The sequence below is a fragment of the Phyllobates terribilis genome, unplaced genomic scaffold (genome assembly GCF_046119375.1).
Source record: "Phyllobates terribilis strain yellow unplaced genomic scaffold, ASM4611937v1 Scaffold_5__5_contigs__length_657084704, whole genome shotgun sequence".
In the NCBI taxonomy this organism is placed as follows: Eukaryota; Metazoa; Chordata; class Amphibia; order Anura; family Dendrobatidae; genus Phyllobates; species Phyllobates terribilis.
Window position 1 is genome coordinate 318,053,150 of NW_027362765.1, and position 21,098 is coordinate 318,074,247.

Consider the following 21,098-nt stretch of genomic DNA (forward strand, 5'->3'; position numbering starts at 1 on the left):
TGCACAGCACATGCGGATTATCGTTGGGGAACATTGCAGACCTTCTACCATGCGTTTTATAAGCGTTTCTGCAGTATGTGCACAGCACATGGGGATTATCATTGGGGAACATTACAGACCTTCTACCATGCGTTTTATAAGCGTTTCTGCAGTATGTGCACAGCACATGCGGATTATCGTTAGGGAACATTGCAGACCTTCTACCATGCGTTTTATAAGCGTTTCTGCAGTATGTGCACAGCACATGCGGATTATCATTGGGGAACATTGCAGACCTTCTACCATGCGTTTTATAAGCGTTTCTGCAGTATGTGCACAGCACATGGGGATTATCATTGGGGAACATTGCAGACCTTCTACCATGCGTTTTATAAGCGTTTCTGCAGTATGTGCACAGCACATGCGGATTATCGTTGGGGAACATTGCAGACCTTCTACCATGCGTTTTATAAGCGTTTCTGCAGTATGTGCACAGCACATGCGGATTATCATTGGGGAACATTGCAGACCTTCTACCATGCGTTTTATAAGCGTTTCTGCAGTATGTGCACAGCACATGGGGATTATCGTTGGGGAACATTGCAGACCTTCTACCATGCGTTTTATAAGCGTTTCTGCAGTATGTGCACAGCACATGCGGATTATCATTGGGGAACATTGCAGACCTTCTACCATGCGTTTTATAAGCGTTTCTGCAGTATGTGCACAGCACATGCGGGTTATCATTGGGGAACATTACAGACCTTGTACCATGCGTTTTATAAGTGTTTCTGCAGTATGTGCACAGCACATGGGGATTATCATTGGGGAACATTGCAGACCTTCTACCATGCGTTTTATAAGCGTTTCTGCAGTATGTGCACAGCACATGCGGATTATCATTGGGGAACATTGCAGACCTTCTACCAAGCGTTTTATAAGCGTTTCTGCAGTATGTGCACAGCACATGCGGATTATCATTGGGGAACATTGCAGACCTTCTACCATGCGTTTTATAAGCGTTTCTGCAGTATGTGCACAGCACATGCGGATTATCATTGGGGAACATTACAGACCTTCTACCATGCGTTTTATAAGCGTTTCTGCAGTATGTGCACAGCACATGCGGATTATCATTGGGGAACATTGCAGACCTTCTACCATGCGTTTTATAAGCGTTTCTGCAGTATGTGCACAGCACATGCGGATTATCATTGGGGAACATTGCAGACCTTCTACCATGCGTTTTATAAGCGTTTCTGCAGTATGTGCACAGCACATGGGGATTATCATTGGGGAACATTACAGACCTTCTACCATGCGTTTTATAAGCGTTTCTGCAGTATGTGCACAGCACATGGGGATTATCATTGGGGAACATTGCAGACCTTCTACCATGCGTTTTATAAGCGTTTCTGCAGTATGTGCACAGCACATGCGGATTATCATTGGGGAACATTGCAGACCTTCTACCATGCGTTTTATAAGCGTTTCTGCAGTATGTGCACAGCACATGCGGATTATCATTGGGGAACATTGCAGACCTTCTACCATGCGTTTTATAAGCGTTTCTGCAGTATGTGCACAGCACATGCGGATTATCATTGGGGAACATTGCAGACCTTCTACCATGCGTTTTATAAGCGTTTCTGCAGTATATGCACAGCACATGGGGATTATCATTGGGGAACATTGCAGACCTTCTACCATGCGTTTTATAAGCGTTTCTGCAGTATGTGCACAGCACATGCGGATTATCATTGGGGAACATTGCAGACCTTCTACCATGCGTTTTATAAGCGTTTCTGCAGTATGTGCACAGCACATGCGGATTATCATTGGGGAACATTGCAGACCTTCTACCATGCGTTTTATAAGCGTTTCTGCAGTATGTGCACAGCACATGCGGATTATCATTGGGGAACATTGCAGACCTTCTACCATGCGTTTTATAAGCGTTTCTGCAGTATGTGCACAGCACATGCGGATTATCATTGGGGAACATTGCAGACCTTCTACCATGCGTTTTATAAGCGTTTCTGCAGTATGTGCACAGCACATGCGGATTATCATTGGGGAACATTACAGACCTTCTACCATGCGTTTTATAAGCGTTTCTGCAGTATGTACACAGCACATGTGGATTATCATTGGGGAACATTACAGACCTTCTACCATGCGTTTTATAAGCGTTTCTGCAGTATGTACACAGCACATGTGGATTATCATTGGGGAACATTGCAGACCTTCTACCATGCGTTTTATAAGCGTTTCTGCAGTATGTACACAGCACATGGGGATTATCATTGGGGAACATTACAGACCTTCTACCAAGCGTTTTATAAGCGTTTCTGCAGTATGTGCACAGCACATGGGGATTATCATTGGGGAACATTACAGACCTTCTACCATGCGTTTTATAAGCGTTTCTGCAGTATGTGCACAGCACATGCGGATTATCATTGGGGAACATTACAGACCTTCTACCATGCGTTTTATAAGCGTTTCTGCAGTATGTGCACAGCACATGCGGATTATCATTGGGGAACATTGCAGACCTTCTACCATGCGTTTTATAAGCGTTTCTGCAGTATGTGCACAGCACATGCGGATTATCATTGGGGAACATTGCAGACCTTCTACCATGCGTTTTATAAGCGTTTCTGCAGTATGTGCACAGCACATGGGGATTATCATTGGGGAACATTACAGACCTTCTACCATGCGTTTTATAAGCGTTTCTGCAGTATGTGCACAGCACATGGGGATTATCATTGGGGAACATTGCAGACCTTCTACCATGCGTTTTATAAGCGTTTCTGCAGTATGTACACAGCACATGCGGATTATCATTGGGGAACATTGCAGACCTTCTACCATGCGTTTTATAAGCGTTTCTGCAGTATGTGCACAGCACATGCGGATTATCATTGGGGAACATTGCAGACCTTCTACCATGCGTTTTATAAGCGTTTCTGCAGTATGTGCACAGCACATGCGGATTATCATTGGGGAACATTGCAGACCTTCTACCATGCGTTTTATAAGCGTTTCTGCAGTATGTGCACAGCACATGTGGATTATCATTGGGGAACATTGCAGACCTTCTACCATGCGTTTTATAAGCGTTTCTGCAGTATGTGCACAGCACATGCGGATTATCATTGGGGAACATTACAGACCTTCTACCATGCGTTTTATAAGCGTTTCTGCAGTATGTACACAGCACATGGGGATTATCATTGGGGAACATTACAGACCTTCTACCATGCGTTTTATAAGCGTTTCTGCAGTATGTGCACAGCACATGGGGATTATCATTGGGGAACATTGCAGACCTTCTACCATGCGTTTTATAAGCGTTTCTGCAGTATGTGCACAGCACATGCGGATTATCATTGGGGAACATTACAGACCTTCTACCATGCGTTTTATAAGCGTTTCTGCAGTATGTGCACAGCACATGGGGATTATCATTGGGGAACATTACAGACCTTCTACCATGCGTTTTATAAGCGTTTCTGCAGTATGTGCACAGCACATGCGGATTATCATTGGGGAACATTGCAGACCTTCTACCATGCGTTTTATAAGCGTTTCTGCAGTATGTGCACAGCACATGGGGATTATCATTGGGGAACATTACAGACCTTCTACCATGCGTTTTATAAGCGTTTCTGCAGTATGTGCACAGCACATGGGGATTATCATTGGGGAACATTACAGACCTTCTACCATGCGTTTTATAAGCGTTTCTGCAGTATGTACACAGCACATGGGGATTATCATTGGGGAACATTACAGACCTTCTACCATGCGTTTTATAAGCGTTTCTGCAGTATGTACACAGCACATGGGGATTATCATTGGGGAACATTGCAGACCTTCTACCATGCGTTTTATAAGCGTTTCTGCAGTATGTGCACAGCACATGCGGATTATCATTGGGGAACATTACAGACCTTCTACCATGCGTTTTATAAGCGTTTCTGCAGTATGTGCACAGCACATGGGGATTATCATTGGGGAACATTACAGACCTTCTACCATGCGTTTTATAAGCGTTTCTGCAGTATGTGCACAGCACATGCGGATTATCATTGGGGAACATTGCAGACCTTCTACCATGCGTTTTATAAGCGTTTCTGCAGTATGTGCACAGCACATGCGGATTATCATTGGGGAACATTGCAGACCTTCTACCATGCGTTTTATAAGCGTTTCTGCAGTATGTGCACAGCACATGCGGATTATCATTGGGGAACATTGCAGACCTTCTACCATGCGTTTTATAAGCGTTTCTGCAGTATGTGCACAGCACATGCGGATTATCATTGGGGAACATTACAGACCTTCTACCATGCGTTTTATAAGCGTTTCTGCAGTATGTGCACAGCACATGCGGATTATCATTGGGGAACATTACAGACCTTCTACCATGCGTTTTATAAGCGTTTCTGCAGTATGTGCACAGCACATGCGGATTATCATTGGGGAACATTGCAGACCTTCTACCATGCGTTTTATAAGCGTTTCTGCAGTATGTACACAGCACATGCGGATTATCATTGGGGAACATTACAGACCTTCTACCATGCGTTTTATAAGCGTTTCTACAGTATGTGCACAGCACATGCGGATTATCATTGGGGAACATTGCAGACCTTCTACCATGCGTTTTATAAGCGTTTCTGCAGTATGTACACAGCACATGTGGATTATCATTGGGGAACATTGCAGACCTTCTACCATGCGTTTTATAAGCGTTTCTGCAGTATGTACACAGCACATGTGGATTATCATTGGGGAACATTGCAGACCTTCTACCATGCGTTTTATAAGCGTTTCTGCAGTATGTACACAGCACATGTGGATTATCATTGGGGAACATTGCAGACCTTCTACCATGCGTTTTATAAGCGTTTCTGCAGTATGTACACAGCACATGTGGATTATCATTGGGGAACATTACAGACCTTCTACCATGCGTTTTATAAGCGTTTCTGCAGTATGTACACAGCACATGTGGATTATCATTGGGGAACATTACAGACCTTCTACCATGCGTTTTATAAGCGTTTCTGCAGTATGTGCACAGCACATGGGGATTATCATTGGGGAACATTACAGACCTTCTACCAAGCGTTTTATAAGCGTTTCTGCAGTATGTGCACAGCACATGGGGATTATCATTGGGGAACATTACAGACCTTCTACCATGCGTTTTATAAGCGTTTCTGCAGTATGTGCACAGCACATGCGGATTATCATTGGGGAACATTGCAGACCTTCTACCATGCGTTTTATAAGCGTTTCTGCAGTATGTGCACAGCACATGGGGATTATCATTGGGGAACATTACAGACCTTCTACCATGCGTTTTATAAGCGTTTCTGCAGTATGTGCACAGCACATGGGGATTATCATTGGGGAACATTGCAGGCCTTCTACCATGCGTTTTATAAGCGTTTCTGCAGTATGTGCACAGCACATGGGGATTATCATTGGGGAACATTACAGATCTTCTACCATGCGTTTTATAAGCGTTTCTGCAGTATGTGCACAGCACATGGGGATTATCATTGGGGAACATTACAGACCTTCTACCATGCGTTTTATAAGCGTTTCTGCAGTATGTGCACAGCACATGGGGATTATCATTGGGGAACATTACAGACCTTCTACCATGCGTTTTATAAGCGTTTCTGCAGTATGTACACAGCACATGCGGATTATCATTGGGGAACATTACAGACCTTCTACCATGCGTTTTATAAGCGTTTCTGCAGTATGTGCACAGCACATGGGGATTATCATTGGGGAACATTGCAGGCCTTCTACCATGCGTTTTATAAGCGTTTCTGCAGTATGTACACAACACATGCGGATTATCATTGGGGAACATTGCAGGCCTTCTACCATGCGTTTTATAAGCGTTTCTGCAGTATGTACACAGCACATGTGGATTATCATTGGGGAACATTACAGACCTTCTACCATGCGTTTTATAAGCGTTTCTGCAGTATGTGCACAGCACATGCGGATTATCATTGGGGAACATTGCAGACCTTCTACCATGCGTTTTATAAGCGTTTCTGCAGTATGTGCACAGCACATGCGGATTATCATTGGGGAACATTGCAGACCTTCTACCATGCGTTTTATAAGCGTTTCTGCAGTATGTGCACAGCACATGCGGATTATCATTGGGGAACATTGCAGACCTTCTACCATGCGTTTTATAAGCGTTTCTGCAGTATGTGCACAGCACATGCGGATTATCATTGGGGAACATTGCAGACCTTCTACCATGCGTTTTATAAGCGTTTCTGCAGTATGTGCACAGCACATGCGGATTATCATTGGGGAACATTACAGACCTTCTACCATGCGTTTTATAAGCGTTTCTGCAGTATGTACACAGCACATGGGGATTATCATTGGGGAACATTACAGACCTTCTACCAAGCGTTTTATAAGCGTTTCTGCAGTATGTGCACAGCACATGGGGATTATCATTGGGGAACATTACAGACCTTCTACCATGCGTTTTATAAGCGTTTCTGCAGTATGTGCACAGCACATGCGGATTATCATTGGGGAACATTACAGACCTTCTACCATGCGTTTTATAAGCGTTTCTGCAGTATGTGCACAGCACATGCGGATTATCATTGGGGAACATTGCAGACCTTCTACCATGCGTTTTATAAGCGTTTCTGCAGTATGTGCACAGCACATGCGGATTATCATTGGGGAACATTGCAGACCTTCTACCATGCGTTTTATAAGCGTTTCTGCAGTATGTGCACAGCACATGGGGATTATCATTGGGGAACATTACAGACCTTCTACCATGCGTTTTATAAGCGTTTCTGCAGTATGTACACAGCACATGCGGATTATCATTGGGGAACATTACAGACCTTCTACCAAGCGTTTTATAAGCGTTTCTGCAGTATGTGCACAGCACATGGGGATTATCATTGGGGAACATTACAGACCTTCTACCATGCGTTTTATAAGCGTTTCTGCAGTATGTGCACAGCACATGTGGATTATCATTGGGGAACATTGCAGACCTTCTACCATGCGTTTTATAAGCGTTTCTGCAGTATGTGCACAGCACATGGGGATTATCATTGGGGAACATTGCAGACCTTCTACCATGCGTTTTATAAGCGTTTCTGCAGTATGTACACAGCACATGCGGATTATCATTGGGGAACATTGCAGACCTTCTACCATGCGTTTTATAAGCGTTTCTGCAGTATGTGCACAGCACATGCGGATTATCATTGGGGAACATTGCAGACCTTCTACCATGCGTTTTATAAGCGTTTCTGCAGTATGTGCACAGCACATGCGGATTATCATTGGGGAACATTGCAGACCTTCTACCATGCGTTTTATAAGCGTTTCTGCAGTATGTGCACAGCACATGTGGATTATCATTGGGGAACATTGCAGACCTTCTACCATGCGTTTTATAAGCGTTTCTGCAGTATGTGCACAGCACATGCGGATTATCATTGGGGAACATTGCAGACCTTCTACCATGCGTTTTATAAGCGTTTCTGCAGTATGTGCACAGCACATGCGGATTATCATTGGGGAACATTGCAGACCTTCTACCATGCGTTTTATAAGCGTTTCTGCAGTATGTGCACAGCACATGCGGATTATCATTGGGGAACATTGCAGACCTTCTACCATGCGTTTTATAAGCGTTTCTGCAGTATGTGCACAGCACATGCGGATTATCATTGGGGAACATTGCAGACCTTCTACCATGCGTTTTATAAGCGTTTCTGCAGTATGTGCACAGCACATGCGGATTATCATTGGGGAACATTACAGACCTTCTACCATGCGTTTTATAAGCGTTTCTGCAGTATGTGCACAGCACATGCGGATTATCATTGGGGAACATTGCAGACCTTCTACCATGCGTTTTATAAGCGTTTCTGCAGTATGTGCACAGCACATGCGGATTATCATTGGGGAACATTACAGACCTTCTACCATGCGTTTTATAAGCGTTTCTGCAGTATGTGCACAGCACATGCGGATTATCATTGGGGAACATTACAGACCTTCTACCATGCGTTTTATAAGCGTTTCTGCAGTATGTGCACAGCACATGCGGATTATCATTGGGGAACATTGCAGACCTTCTACCATGCGTTTTATAAGCGTTTCTGCAGTATGTACACAGCACATGTGGATTATCATTGGGGAACATTGCAGACCTTCTACCATGCGTTTTATAAGCGTTTCTGCAGTATGTACACAGCACATGTGGATTATCATTGGGGAACATTGCAGACCTTCTACCATGCGTTTTATAAGCGTTTCTGCAGTATGTACACAGCACATGTGGATTATCATTGGGGAACATTACAGACCTTCTACCATGCGTTTTATAAGCGTTTCTGCAGTATGTACACAGCACATGTGGATTATCATTGGGGAACATTACAGACCTTCTACCATGCGTTTTATAAGCGTTTCTGCAGTATGTGCACAGCACATGGGGATTATCATTGGGGAACATTACAGACCTTCTACCATGCGTTTTATAAGCGTTTCTGCAGTATGTGCACAGCACATGGGGATTATCATTGGGGAACATTACAGACCTTCTACCATGCGTTTTATAAGCGTTTCTGCAGTATGTGCACAGCACATGCGGATTATCATTGGGGAACATTGCAGACCTTCTACCATGCGTTTTATAAGCGTTTCTGCAGTATGTGCACAGCACATGCGGATTATCATTGGGGAACATTGCAGACCTTCTACCATGCGTTTTATAAGCGTTTCTGCAGTATGTGCACAGCACATGGGGATTATCATTGGGGAACATTGCAGGCCTTCTACCATGCGTTTTATAAGCGTTTCTGCAGTATGTGCACAGCACATGGGGATTATCATTGGGGAACATTACAGACCTTCTACCATGCGTTTTATAAGCGTTTCTGCAGTATGTGCACAGCACATGCGGATTATCATTGGGGAACATTACAGACCTTCTACCATGCGTTTTATAAGCGTTTCTGCAGTATGTACACAACACATGCGGATTATCATTGGGGAACATTGCAGGCCTTCTACCATGCGTTTTATAAGCGTTTCTGCAGTATGTACACAGCACATGTGGATTATCATTGGGGAACATTACAGACCTTCTACCATGCGTTTTATAAGCGTTTCTGCAGTATGTGCACAGCACATGGGGATTATCATTGGGGAACATTGCAGACCTTCTACCATGCGTTTTATAAGCGTTTCTGCAGTATGTGCACAGCACATGCGGATTATCATTGGGGAACATTACAGACCTTCTACCATGCGTTTTATAAGCGTTTCTGCAGTATGTACACAGCACATGCGGATTATCATTGGGGAACATTACAGACCTTCTACCATGCGTTTTATAAGCGTTTCTGCAGTATGTGCACAGCACATGGGGATTATCATTGGGGAACATTGCAGACCTTCTACCATGCGTTTTATAAGCGTTTCTGCAGTATGTACACAGCACATGCGGATTATCATTGGGGAACATTACAGACCTTCTACCATGCGTTTTATAAGCGTTTCTGCAGTGTGTGCACAGCACATGCGGATTATCATTGGGGAACATTGCAGACCTTCTACCATGCGTTTTATAAGCGTTTCTGCAGTATGTACACAGCACATGCGGATTATCATTGGGGAACATTGCAGACCTTCTACCATGCGTTTTATAAGCGTTTCTGCAGTATGTACACAGCACATGCGGATTATCATTGGGGAACATTACAGACCTTCTACCATGCGTTTTATAAGCGTTTCTGCAGTATGTGCACAGCACATGCGGATTATCATTGGGGAACATTACAGACCTTCTACCATGCGTTTTATAAGCGTTTCTGCAGTATGTGCACAGCACATGCGGATTATCATTGGGGAACATTACAGACCTTCTACCATGCGTTTTATAAGCGTTTCTGCAGTATGTGCACAGCACATGCGGATTATCATTGGGGAACATTGCAGACCTTCTACCATGCGTTTTATAAGCGTTTCTGCAGTATGTGCACAGCACATGTGGATTATCATTGGGGAACATTACAGACCTTCTACCATGCGTTTTATAAGCGTTTCTGCAGTATGTGCACAGCACATGGGGATTATCATTGGGGAACATTACAGACCTTCTACCATGCGTTTTATAAGCGTTTCTGCAGTATGTGCACAGCACATGCGGATTATCATTGGGGAACATTGCAGGCCTTCTACCATGCGTTTTATAAGCGTTTCTGCAGTATGTGCACAGCACATGGGGATTATCATTGGGGAACATTACAGACCTTCTACCATGCGTTTTATAAGCGTTTCTGCAGTATGTGCACAGCACATGCGGATTATCATTGGGGAACATTGCAGACCTTCTACCATGCGTTTTATAAGCGTTTCTGCAGTATGTGCACAGCACATGGGGATTATCATTGGGGAACATTACAGACCTTCTACCATGCGTTTTATAAGCGTTTCTGCAGTATGTGCACAGCACATGCGGATTATCATTGGGGAACATTGCAGACCTTCTACCATGCGTTTTATAAGCGTTTCTGCAGTATGTGCACAGCACATGCGGATTATCATTGGGGAACATTGCAGACCTTCTACCATGCGTTTTATAAGCGTTTCTGCAGTATGTGCACAGCACATGGGGATTATCATTGGGGAACATTACAGACCTTCTACCATGCGTTTTATAAGCGTTTCTGCAGTATGTACACAGCACATGCGGATTATCATTGGGGAACATTACAGACCTTCTACCATGCGTTTTTTAAGCGTTTCTGCAGTGGAATTGCCACTGCGGAAACGCTTAAACGCATAGTGGGCACACAGCCTTACACATAATCTATGGACACATGTGGTTTGATTTCTCTCCTAGTGTAGACTGGATGGGTTGTCATTGACATCTAGTGAGAATTTCATGTCAATAGCGCCTTTAGAAATAAAATTTACTTAGAAAATTGATGACGTGTTAAAAGTTTATTTTACCCGCTTTACATACATGAGAGGGAAAGACCCATTAATCACCTGGCCGAATCGTCAAAGTAAATGTTCTCTGAGAATATTAGAAAATAATATAGTTGGCTCTATTTGTGTAGCCAGACTGCAATTAATGTTGCCTGTGGTTTGGCAGCATGAATTGTCTGATAGGTTCCCTTTTACAACTAAAAAGCAGAATCCACAAAATCAAAGTTTGCTCACAATTGCATATAAAAATAACTAAATAAAATACAGATGAGGAAAAAAAAGCAGATCTGCACTGCCTCATTAAATAACACTGGTCCAAGTGCAATCCAATTTATCGGTTTGCACTAGTCCGATTTATAGGCAAGTTTGAGCGTATTATTTTTTTAATTCATCACCTATCACAGTCCCACTTTAATTTAATGAACAACATTTAATGCTTAACCCCTTACTGACCACCGATATACATAAAAAAGGTGGCCGTTAAAGGGGCCTTATTCCCTCATCGCCGTTTTAAAACGGCAGGGAATAAAAGAATAGCGCTTCCCCGCATCCGAAATTCCCACAGACAATAGCTGTACATGACAGCTGATACCATGCGGTTTTGGAGCCAATTGGGGCAGATAAACTCCTTTAAATACCGCTGTCAATTGTGACAGCGGTATCCAAGTGGTTAAAAGGGGATTAAAGATCCCATATGGCAGCACTGGCCCCAGCGATCGTAATCGCAGATGCCGATTGTTTCCATTGTATCCGGAGATCCAGCTATAAACAGGGCCTCACAAGAACAGTCAGAGAGTGAGTGACAGGTCTCAGACACTGCAGTACACAAGCACTGCAATGCATGAGGCCAACAATCAGAGTAAAAATATAGTAAAGCATCGCCACGTCCGGAATTAGCAGATCTAGAAAACTAGCACGTTATTCACTCCATATTACGAATAAGATATAAAAAAGTACTTTTTCCATCATACTGACACACAAAAATTTAATAAAAAGCGATCGAAAAAGTCATATGTAAACAAAACCGACAAATTAAATACGCAAAATCGTCCTGCAAACAACAAGCCTTAATTTGGCTCATTAGGGGAGAAAAAAAATAAAATAAATACATTTACAGCTCTCAGAATATGGCAAAGTGAAAAAAAAAATAATTAATCTTCATTAAATATTGTTTTTAATCTGTAAAAGAATCAAAACATTAAAAAAACGATATAAATCTGGTATTGCTGACCTGACAAATAACTCTTTTATCACTTTTATGGCACGGTGAACAGAGCACAAAACAAATTACTGCATTGTTGTTTTTTGTTCATTCTGTGTCTGAAAAATCTGAATAAAAAGCAATCAAAAAACGATATGCAGCCCATAATAATACCAAAAAAAAAAAAATTGACAACGCGTCGCTCAAAAAATAAGTCCTCATACAGCTATGTTCACCAAACAATAAAAAAGTGTTACAGCTCTCAGAATATGGCGATGAAGTGCATTTTTACTGTGCGATAGCAAGCAAATCATGAAAAACAAAAAAACACACTATATAAATCTGGTATCGCTGGAATTGCACAGACCTGAAAAATAAAGCCATCTTAATCGTTTATACCACACGGTGAACTGCGCAAAAATAAAAATAAAAACTATTCTTGTACTGCTATCTACAGTGGGGAAAAAAGCATTTAGTCAGCCACCAATTGTGCAAGTTCTCCCACTTAAATAGATGAGAGAGGCCTGTAATTGACATCATAGGTAGACCTCAACTATGAGACAAAATGAGAAAACAAATCCTGAAAATCACATTGTCTGATTTGGAAAGATTTTTTTTTTCAAATTTTAGTGGAAAATAAGTATTCGGTCAATAACAAACAAGCAAGATTTCTGGCTCTCACAGACCTGTAACTTCTTCAAGAGGCTCCTCTGTCCTCCACTCATTACCTGTAGTACTGGCACCTGTTTGAGGTTGTGGACAGATGTCTTTAATACTGATTACAAGTTCAAACAGTCACACTCCAAACTCCACTATGGTGAAGACCAAAGAGCTGTAGAAGGACACCAGAAACAAAATTGTAGCCCTGCACCAGGCTGGGAAGACTGAATCTGCAATAGGCAAGTAGCTTGGTGTGAAGAAATCAACTGTGGGAGCAATAATTAGAAAATAAAAGACATACAAGACCACTGATAATCTCCCTCGATCTGGGGCTCCACACAATATCTCACCCCGTGGGGTCAAAATGATCTCCAGAACGGTGAGCAAAAATCCCAGAACCACATGGGGGGACCTAGTGAATGACCTGCAGAGAGCTGGGAACGTTACACAGGTTACCATCAGTGACACACTACGCCGCCAGGGACTCAGATCCTGCAGTGCCAGACGTGTCCCCTTGCTTATGCCATTACATGTCCGGGCCCATCTGAAGTTTGCTAGAGAGCATTTGGACGATCCAGAAGAATATTGGGAGAACGTCATATGGTCAGATGAAACCAAAGTAGAACTGTTTGGTAGAACTCATCGTGTTTGGAGGAGAAAGAATGCTGAGTTGCATCCAAAGAACACCATACCTACTGTGAAGCATGGGGGTGGCAACATCATGTTTTGGGGCTGTTTCTCTGCCAAGGGACCAGGACGACTGAGCTGTGCACATGAAAGAATGAATGGGGCCATGTATCGTGAGATTTTGAGTGCAAACCTCCTTCCATCAGCAAGGGCATTGAAGATGAAACATGGCTTGGTCTTTCAGCATGACAATGATCTCAAGCATACCACAAGGGCAATGAAGGAGTGGCTTCGTAAGAAGCATTTCAAGGTCCTGGAGTGGCCTAGCCAGTCTCCAGATCTAAACTCTATAGAAACCCTTTGGAGGGAGTTGAAAGTCAGTGTTGCCCAGCGACAGCCCCAAAACATCACTGCTCTAGAGATCTGCATGGAGGAATGGGCCAACATACCAGCAACAGTGTGTGCCAACCTTGTGAAGACTTACAGAAAACATTTTACCTCAGTCATTGCCAACAAAGGATATATAACAAAGTATTGAGATGAACTTTTGTAATTGACCAAATACTTATTTTCCACCAAAATTTGAAAAAAAAAATTCTTTCCAAATCAGACAATGTGATTTTCAGGATTTGTTTTCTCATTTTGTTTCTCACAGTTGAGGTCTACCTACGATGTCAATTACAGGTCTCGCTCATCTTTTTAAGTGGGAGAACTTGCACAATTTTTGTCTGACGAAATACTTTTTTCCCCACTGTATATATTCATTCTGTCTCCCAAAAAATGGGAATAAGGCTCAGCTCATATTTATCCGGTGCTCTCCGCTGTGCACTTACACTGCGGTTTCCCTGTAAATTCCCCAGGACCATGATTCAGACGGAACCACTCACTTATGAGGCAGATGGAGATACTTTGGACTCTGTCTGGTCTGGTCTCTGATTCAGCAGTGTCCCATAATTTTAGGTGTCTTTTTAGCGCTCAAATTGTGGTTGACTACAATGCAACTGCCCCCTTCCTACTGAGCCACACTGAGCCTAAACCATAGTAAGCGGCCACATGTTTGGAATTACTTTAGTGGGGAGAGCCAAATTAACAATTTACGGGGTGCATGTCGCCAGAAGCACAGGCTGGGCACAATGTATGGAGACGCTACAATATATGGGGGCAATACACTGTATGGGCCCTAAACCGGCATATTTGCAATTCTCCAGAATAAAGCCTGGTGTGGATGTTAAACAATAGTCACTGCAGCCATAGATTAATTGAGAGGTGCAATTTCTACAATGGGGTCACTTTGTTATTTTTCTGCTGTTCTGGCACCTTAAGGGCTCTACAAATCTCACTCGCAAACTATGCTAGCAAAATTTGTTCTCCAAAAACCAAATAGCGCTCCTTCCTTCTCAGCCCAGACATGTGGCCTAACAGTAGTTTCTGACGACATATGGGGCATCACAGCATTTGGAAGAAATTGCAGGGTCCAGTTTCACCTATTAACCCTTGTGTAACTTACAAATTTTCAGCAAATACAAAAATTAATTTTTTACCAGTAAAATGTTCCATTTCCAAGTTCCAGTGTTCTAAAATTCTGTGAGGCACCTGTGGGTTCAAAATACTCACTACACCACAAGATGAAATCCTTAAGCAGTGAAGTTTCCAATATCGGGTCACCTGGGAGAGTTTATGCAGTTCTGGCATCTCAGGGGCTCGGCTAATGGAGCCTATATTCTATTCAAATGGAATATGGGTCCTAAAAAACAAGTAGCGCTCCTTCCCATCAGATCCTTGCCGTGTGCTCAAACAGTAGTGTACAACCACATATGGGATACTGCCACGTTCAGTAAAAATTGCATAACAAACTATGGGATCCATTTTCTCCTATTACACTGCGTGGAAATGATACATTTGTCGCTAAACAGTATTTTAGTGGAGAAAAAAAAATTTTTGTTTTCACATCTAAATGTTATAACGTTTTGTGAATCACTTGTAGGTTAAAAATTCTCAGTATACCCCTAGATGAATTCCTTGAGGGGTCTAGTTTCCAAAATAGAGAGTCACATGTGGAGGGTTTCTGCTGTTTTGGCATGTCAGGGGGTCTGCAAATACGACATAGCATTCACAATCTATTCCAGACAAATTCATGCTCCAAAAATCAAATAGCTCTTTCCTTTCTGAGTCCTGCTTTGTGCCCAAACAGCAGTTTTTGACCACATATGGAGTGTCTTCATGTTCAGAAGAAATTGCGTAACAAATTATGAGGTCCGTTTTGTCTTATTACCCATTGTGAAAATTACAAGTTTGGGGCTAAAATAACATTTTACCAGAAAATAAAAATGTAATTTTTGTGTTCACATCCACATTTTAAAAAGTTCTGTGAAGCCTACAGGTTCAACAAGCTCAACACCTCCCCCCTCTAGATGAATTCCTTGATGGGTCTAGTTTCCAAAATGGGGTTACATGTGCGGGTTTCTGCTGTTTTGGTACCTCAGGCGCCCTGCAAATAAGACATTGTGTCTCTAATCTATTCTAGCCAAATTTACATTCCAAATACCAAATGTCGCTTCTTCCTTTCTGAGCCCTGCCGTGTGTTCAAAAAGAACTTTCTCACTACATGTGGGATATCACCACGCTCAGAAGAATGTGGGTAACAAACTTTGCAGTCCACTTTTTCATTTTATCTCTTGCAAAAGTGAAAAATTTGGGGCTAAAGCAACATTTTCGTGAACAAAAATGAAAATTTTTCATTATGACGACCTAATGTTATCAAATTCTGTCTAATACATGCGACTTCAAAATGCTCACTATACACCTGGATAAAATCATTAGCAGGTATAGTTTCTAAAATGGGATCACTTGTGGAGGTTTTCTGCTGTTTGGGTGCCTTAGGTGTCCCGCAAATGAGATATGCCGCCCGCATTCTATTTCAGCTAAATTTGTGCTCCAAAATTCAAATGTTGCTCCTTCCCTTCCGAGCCCTGCTGTTTGTCCAAAACAGAGGTTTCTGGCCACATGTGGGGTATCGGCACGCTCATAAGAAACTAGGTAAGAAATGGTGGGGTCCATTTTCTTGTGCTATTCCTTGTAAAAGTGAAAAAATGGGAGCTAAAGCAACATTTTTAAGTAAAAATTACAATTTTTTTTTCATTCGACTTTGCATTAATTCCTGAGTACCTGAAGAGTTAAAAATTTCCTGTCAGTTTTGAAGTATATGAATGAGGGGTCCAATATATAGACCCGCAAAGTCCATTGAAATCTGAATAGGTCTCTAAAGAAACAGGTTTTGTAAATTTCTTGAAACAAAATGAGAAACTACTACTAAACTTTTAACCCCTCTACCATCCTAGCAAAATAAAAATGTTTGAAAATGGAGATATACAGTAAACATTTGGGAAATTGTATTTATTAATTATGTTGTACAGCATGACTAACTGGTTTAAGGATATAAAGATTGAAAGTTTGAAAATTGTGAATTTTTCTAAATTTTTGTCAAAATTCCGATATTTTCACAAGTAATTGCAAAACTTAACCTAAATTTACCACTAACAAAGTACAATATGTCATGAAAAAAACAGTCTCAGAATTACTGGGACACGTTGAAGCGTTTCAGAGTTATTACCACATAAAGTGACACTGGTCAAGTTTCAAAAATACAAGAAATCAGCGGGTCTCAACAGACAGATACACAGTAATCGGCTTATTGTTAAGAACCATTTTATCAAAAAGGGATTGTGTGAAAGCAAGAACTATTGCAAGCTGAATGAGCCTGCCCTTGTCAGGTCACAGACATTAGCCCAAATGAATTATATTTTGGAAATATAAAGAACTGGTACATGATTTATTCCTTCCAAGGACCATACAAAGAAGCAGGGGGCATTCGTTATGTAAGGAGGAAAGGTGATTCCTATATAGGAAAGGGTTAGAGCAGTCAAACTGTCTCATGCCCTACTGCAAAACGTAGTAATGGCAGATACTACAACAGCATTTAAAAAAGGGCCAGATGCTTTTCTCACAACAATGGCATAGTGCAGCGGCTACATCGCAGTCTAATGCAAGCGAATGGGGTCTCATTGCGACCTCATGGGCTACCACAACAAGCAAGTGGCAGAAAGTCGTAAGCAGCTGGATTTTTTGCCACTTGCTAGTCACGGTATCATAGGATGGCAATGCGACTCCATCACCTCCATCATACTGAGATATAGCAGCAACGTAGTGTGATATATGGCTGCATGACATGGGTCACAGTCAATCGCCATTTAGCCCCACCCTGACTGGAAACCATGTTGTAGGTTGCTGCAGTATTTTGTCCATATTGGTGTTCATCACTCACCTGGACTGATGTGTGAAGTACTATCCTCCTTTTCACACTGATCTATATCCTCCGCACACTTCTCTTGTGCTCCGTCTACAACTTTAGAACCAAGGTCGTTTTCATTCTATGCCACAAAAATGCAACGAAAACACAAATATAGATTTAAACAGCACCTATCACAAAAAAATAAAAAAAGGAACATATAAAACAACAGAAGTGGAAATTATTAGACTTGTGAAACAGGTAATTTATAGGATTTGGTAATATCTCAGTATTACAGGGAGGCGGGTTTCACTTTCAGCTTACCTCAGCGAGTGTACGTTCTCTTCTCTGCGATGGAGCAATTGTCAGGAGTGGGTTAATGCTTCCCAGGATCTGACCGGTAATTGGAGTCTTGTGCTCAGACCTAATCTGGATTCAGGATGAAAAAAAAATCTATTTGCCTTTTTTGCTGTTTTAATTGGAGAAATGATTCACCTATTTTTCTCCTGAATTCACCAGGAGTGAAATGCAAAGACTTTCCTCGCCTCCTGCCAGGAGCCTGGACATTCCTGCAGGCAGAGTATACACAGATGGAGACATACGTCTTCATACAGCTTGGCTACATTCATTAAGACTCACAGGCAGACTCGCCCGTCAGCCTTGATGGAGAGACCACTGAGTAAGATGTGCCAAACTCATGAAGATGAGCGGGCATCTTACTGAATTTAGTGCATCTTTCACCAGCGTCAGAAATGTACATTTCTCTCAATTTATGCCAGTTTTGTGAAATTATCTTATCACAAATTATCATAAGTTTCTCTGTCTGTGCTCAGTCACACCCTCCACTGCTAAGCTCCCAAAAGTTGGCCGACCTGAAGCAAAAATGCCAAATCAATATGGTTTGTGAAAAAAATAATCAGAAATTATTTAAAAATATATATATATATGGTTTGTGCCACCATTTCCTGAAACTTGTAACTTTTCTTATTTTTCCATCAATGGGGTTGAGTGAGCGCTTTTTTTGTATGGCGAGCTGTTTTTATACGTACCATTTTGGGGTATATAAAAGGTTTTAAGCACTTTTTATTGCATTTGGGGGGGGTGACAACTGAAAAGCTTAAATTCTGGAATTTTTATTTTTTTTTATGGTGTTTAACGTATGAGTGTACGCTGTTTATAGTTTTGATATATTGGACTTTTTTGAATGTGTCAATATGAAATACAATTTCTTTAGTTTTTTTTTTTATTTTAACCCCTTACCAACATATGACTTACTGGTATGTCCTAAGTTGGCTCCTTGGTTTTGATGCAGGCTCAAGAACTGAGCCCTCATCTTTGTCAGCAGATAATGACTGTAATATTCAGCCATCATCTGCCTCCAACAGTCACAAGTGGGGGGGAGCTTAACTGATAGTTTATTGACCTGGAACCTGATATGGGTTTTTAATGACTTCAACCTCAGTGTACGTAAACGTATGACTTCAACTGTATCATCCATGTACTAAGATGTTAATGTCTATTATGGCACTCAGATAAAGGAGTAGGATACAGTTGCTTCTAAAGTATTAATTTGCAAAAGGAGGATGAAGTTGCTCCAAAATTGTTAATCTATTAAAAGAGGGAATAGCAGTTTATTAAAACTTAACCATTTCTAAATGTTTGTAGATTGTACAATAAATAAAAAGCCAACAGAATACACACTGAAAAGTTATGAAATGTTTTAGCTTAGCTCTTTTTCTAACTTTCTGTTTCTCCCCTTGCTGCTCCACAATACACAGGAATTCATCATACATCTATACAACCAGCATGAATACAGCAGCACATCTCTCCTGTGTTTACATGCTGCACATGCTCCCTCCACACACATAATGGTATCTCTCAGCTTAGAGGCAGGAAGACTCACACAGCTATCAAAATAGTCAGACAGTGATGTTAAGCAAATTTAAACCTCTTTCTTAAATGGCTTTTATTACTAAATTAGAGAGTAAATGTTTTACTTCTTCGAATTATAAATATATGAAAATGGGTTATATTTTGGTCTCCTTTGCACTCATGAAGATTCCCAGGAGGTGATAGGTCCTCCTTAAAGTACCGTACTGAGAAATTTGTAATCATGTCTACACAGACATTAATAAAAGTATAGGATAACAATTTTCCATTGGTGAATTATTTGCAATAAAGTATTTATTCGGGTCTGTCTCAGTGAAGACCATAAAACGTCCATCACATGTGAACTACACATTCTATCATTTAAAAAAAAAAAAAAAAAAACAATTGACCTGTTCTAGTTTTTAAGTCATGTTGTGAGAGGACCTGCTTTTTCGTGTGTACGTCCATTAGGTTGGGGTAACGGGGGCACTAGTTACATTAAATCACACCCCACAACCATCAAAATCAATTGGATCCAATACATCAATTAATTCAATGGATGGATCAGGACATCCAGGATGGAAGACTTTTTGCTGCAGCTATGTGCTCTGGTTAAAAAAATGGGAGCCTCAATTTCTCATTTTCCTCACAACATCCAAACATATCCCAGAATAAATGAGCATAGTAAGTAATGAGAGGAAAGATAGTGAAGGAGCATCACGTACACAGAGGAATCAAAATGTGAACATAAGCTGGGAATTGTGATGAACATTTCTACAACTGACAGCAAAAAGTAGTCGAGAAGAATGTTCTCCCTCATGGCTAAGCAGAGAAGAAATCTCAATCAATTGATTTTATGTTCTTCTGGATCAACAATGATTGATCTCTCTTGAAGAAACTTTTTTCCAGTCTCAGAAGTAATGTACCTATTAGCAACAAGAACCCTGCACTACAAAGAAACTGAGAAGAAGTTTCTAGAACGGTTTGCCTACTCGGATACTACACAAAACATTATTACAGTTTAAACAATGTACACTCACAATGTCATGTTGGCTTTTGGTGAGATCTGTAATTGCATCAAATTGAACAATTTGAGAGATACCATGATCTTCATGTGCAGAATCTTCTGGATGGAGAGGACTAGACCTTTTCTCTGATATGTTTCTCTTATTAGATTCATCTGCGTGAACAAATTCACAGTTAGTCAATACGCTGACAACATGCTATAATAAGATTATGGGAATATCCAGGAGACCCTCAAAATGAATCTTCTTTGCCATAAATGATAATTCATTCTTACCTGGTGATGTGATGTTTTGGTTACTCTCTATGATTATGTTCTTGTATAGATCCTTGTGTCCTTCTATGTACTCCCACTCCTCCATGGAGAAATAGACTGTGACGTCCTGACACCTTACAGGAACCTGACACACAATG

General features: G+C 41.4%; 1 protein-coding gene across 4 annotated transcripts in view; it reads right to left on the minus strand.

Moving 5' to 3' along the window:
* Window positions 1-21,098, minus strand: part of LOC141273099 (uncharacterized) — a 95,175-nt gene that overhangs the window by 55,854 nt on the left and 18,223 nt on the right. For all 4 annotated transcript variants that reach the window (XM_073684478.1, XM_073684477.1, XM_073684480.1 and 1 more), the window contains exons 4-7: window positions 20,962-21,085; window positions 20,702-20,841; window positions 18,117-18,221; window positions 17,829-17,934 (exon numbers count right to left, since the gene is read on the minus strand). In XM_073684478.1, the coding sequence (XP_073540579.1) occupies window positions 17,829-17,934; window positions 18,117-18,221; window positions 20,702-20,841; window positions 20,962-21,085 (475 nt within the window). The remainder of the gene's footprint in view (window positions 1-17,828; window positions 17,935-18,116; window positions 18,222-20,701; window positions 20,842-20,961; window positions 21,086-21,098) is intronic.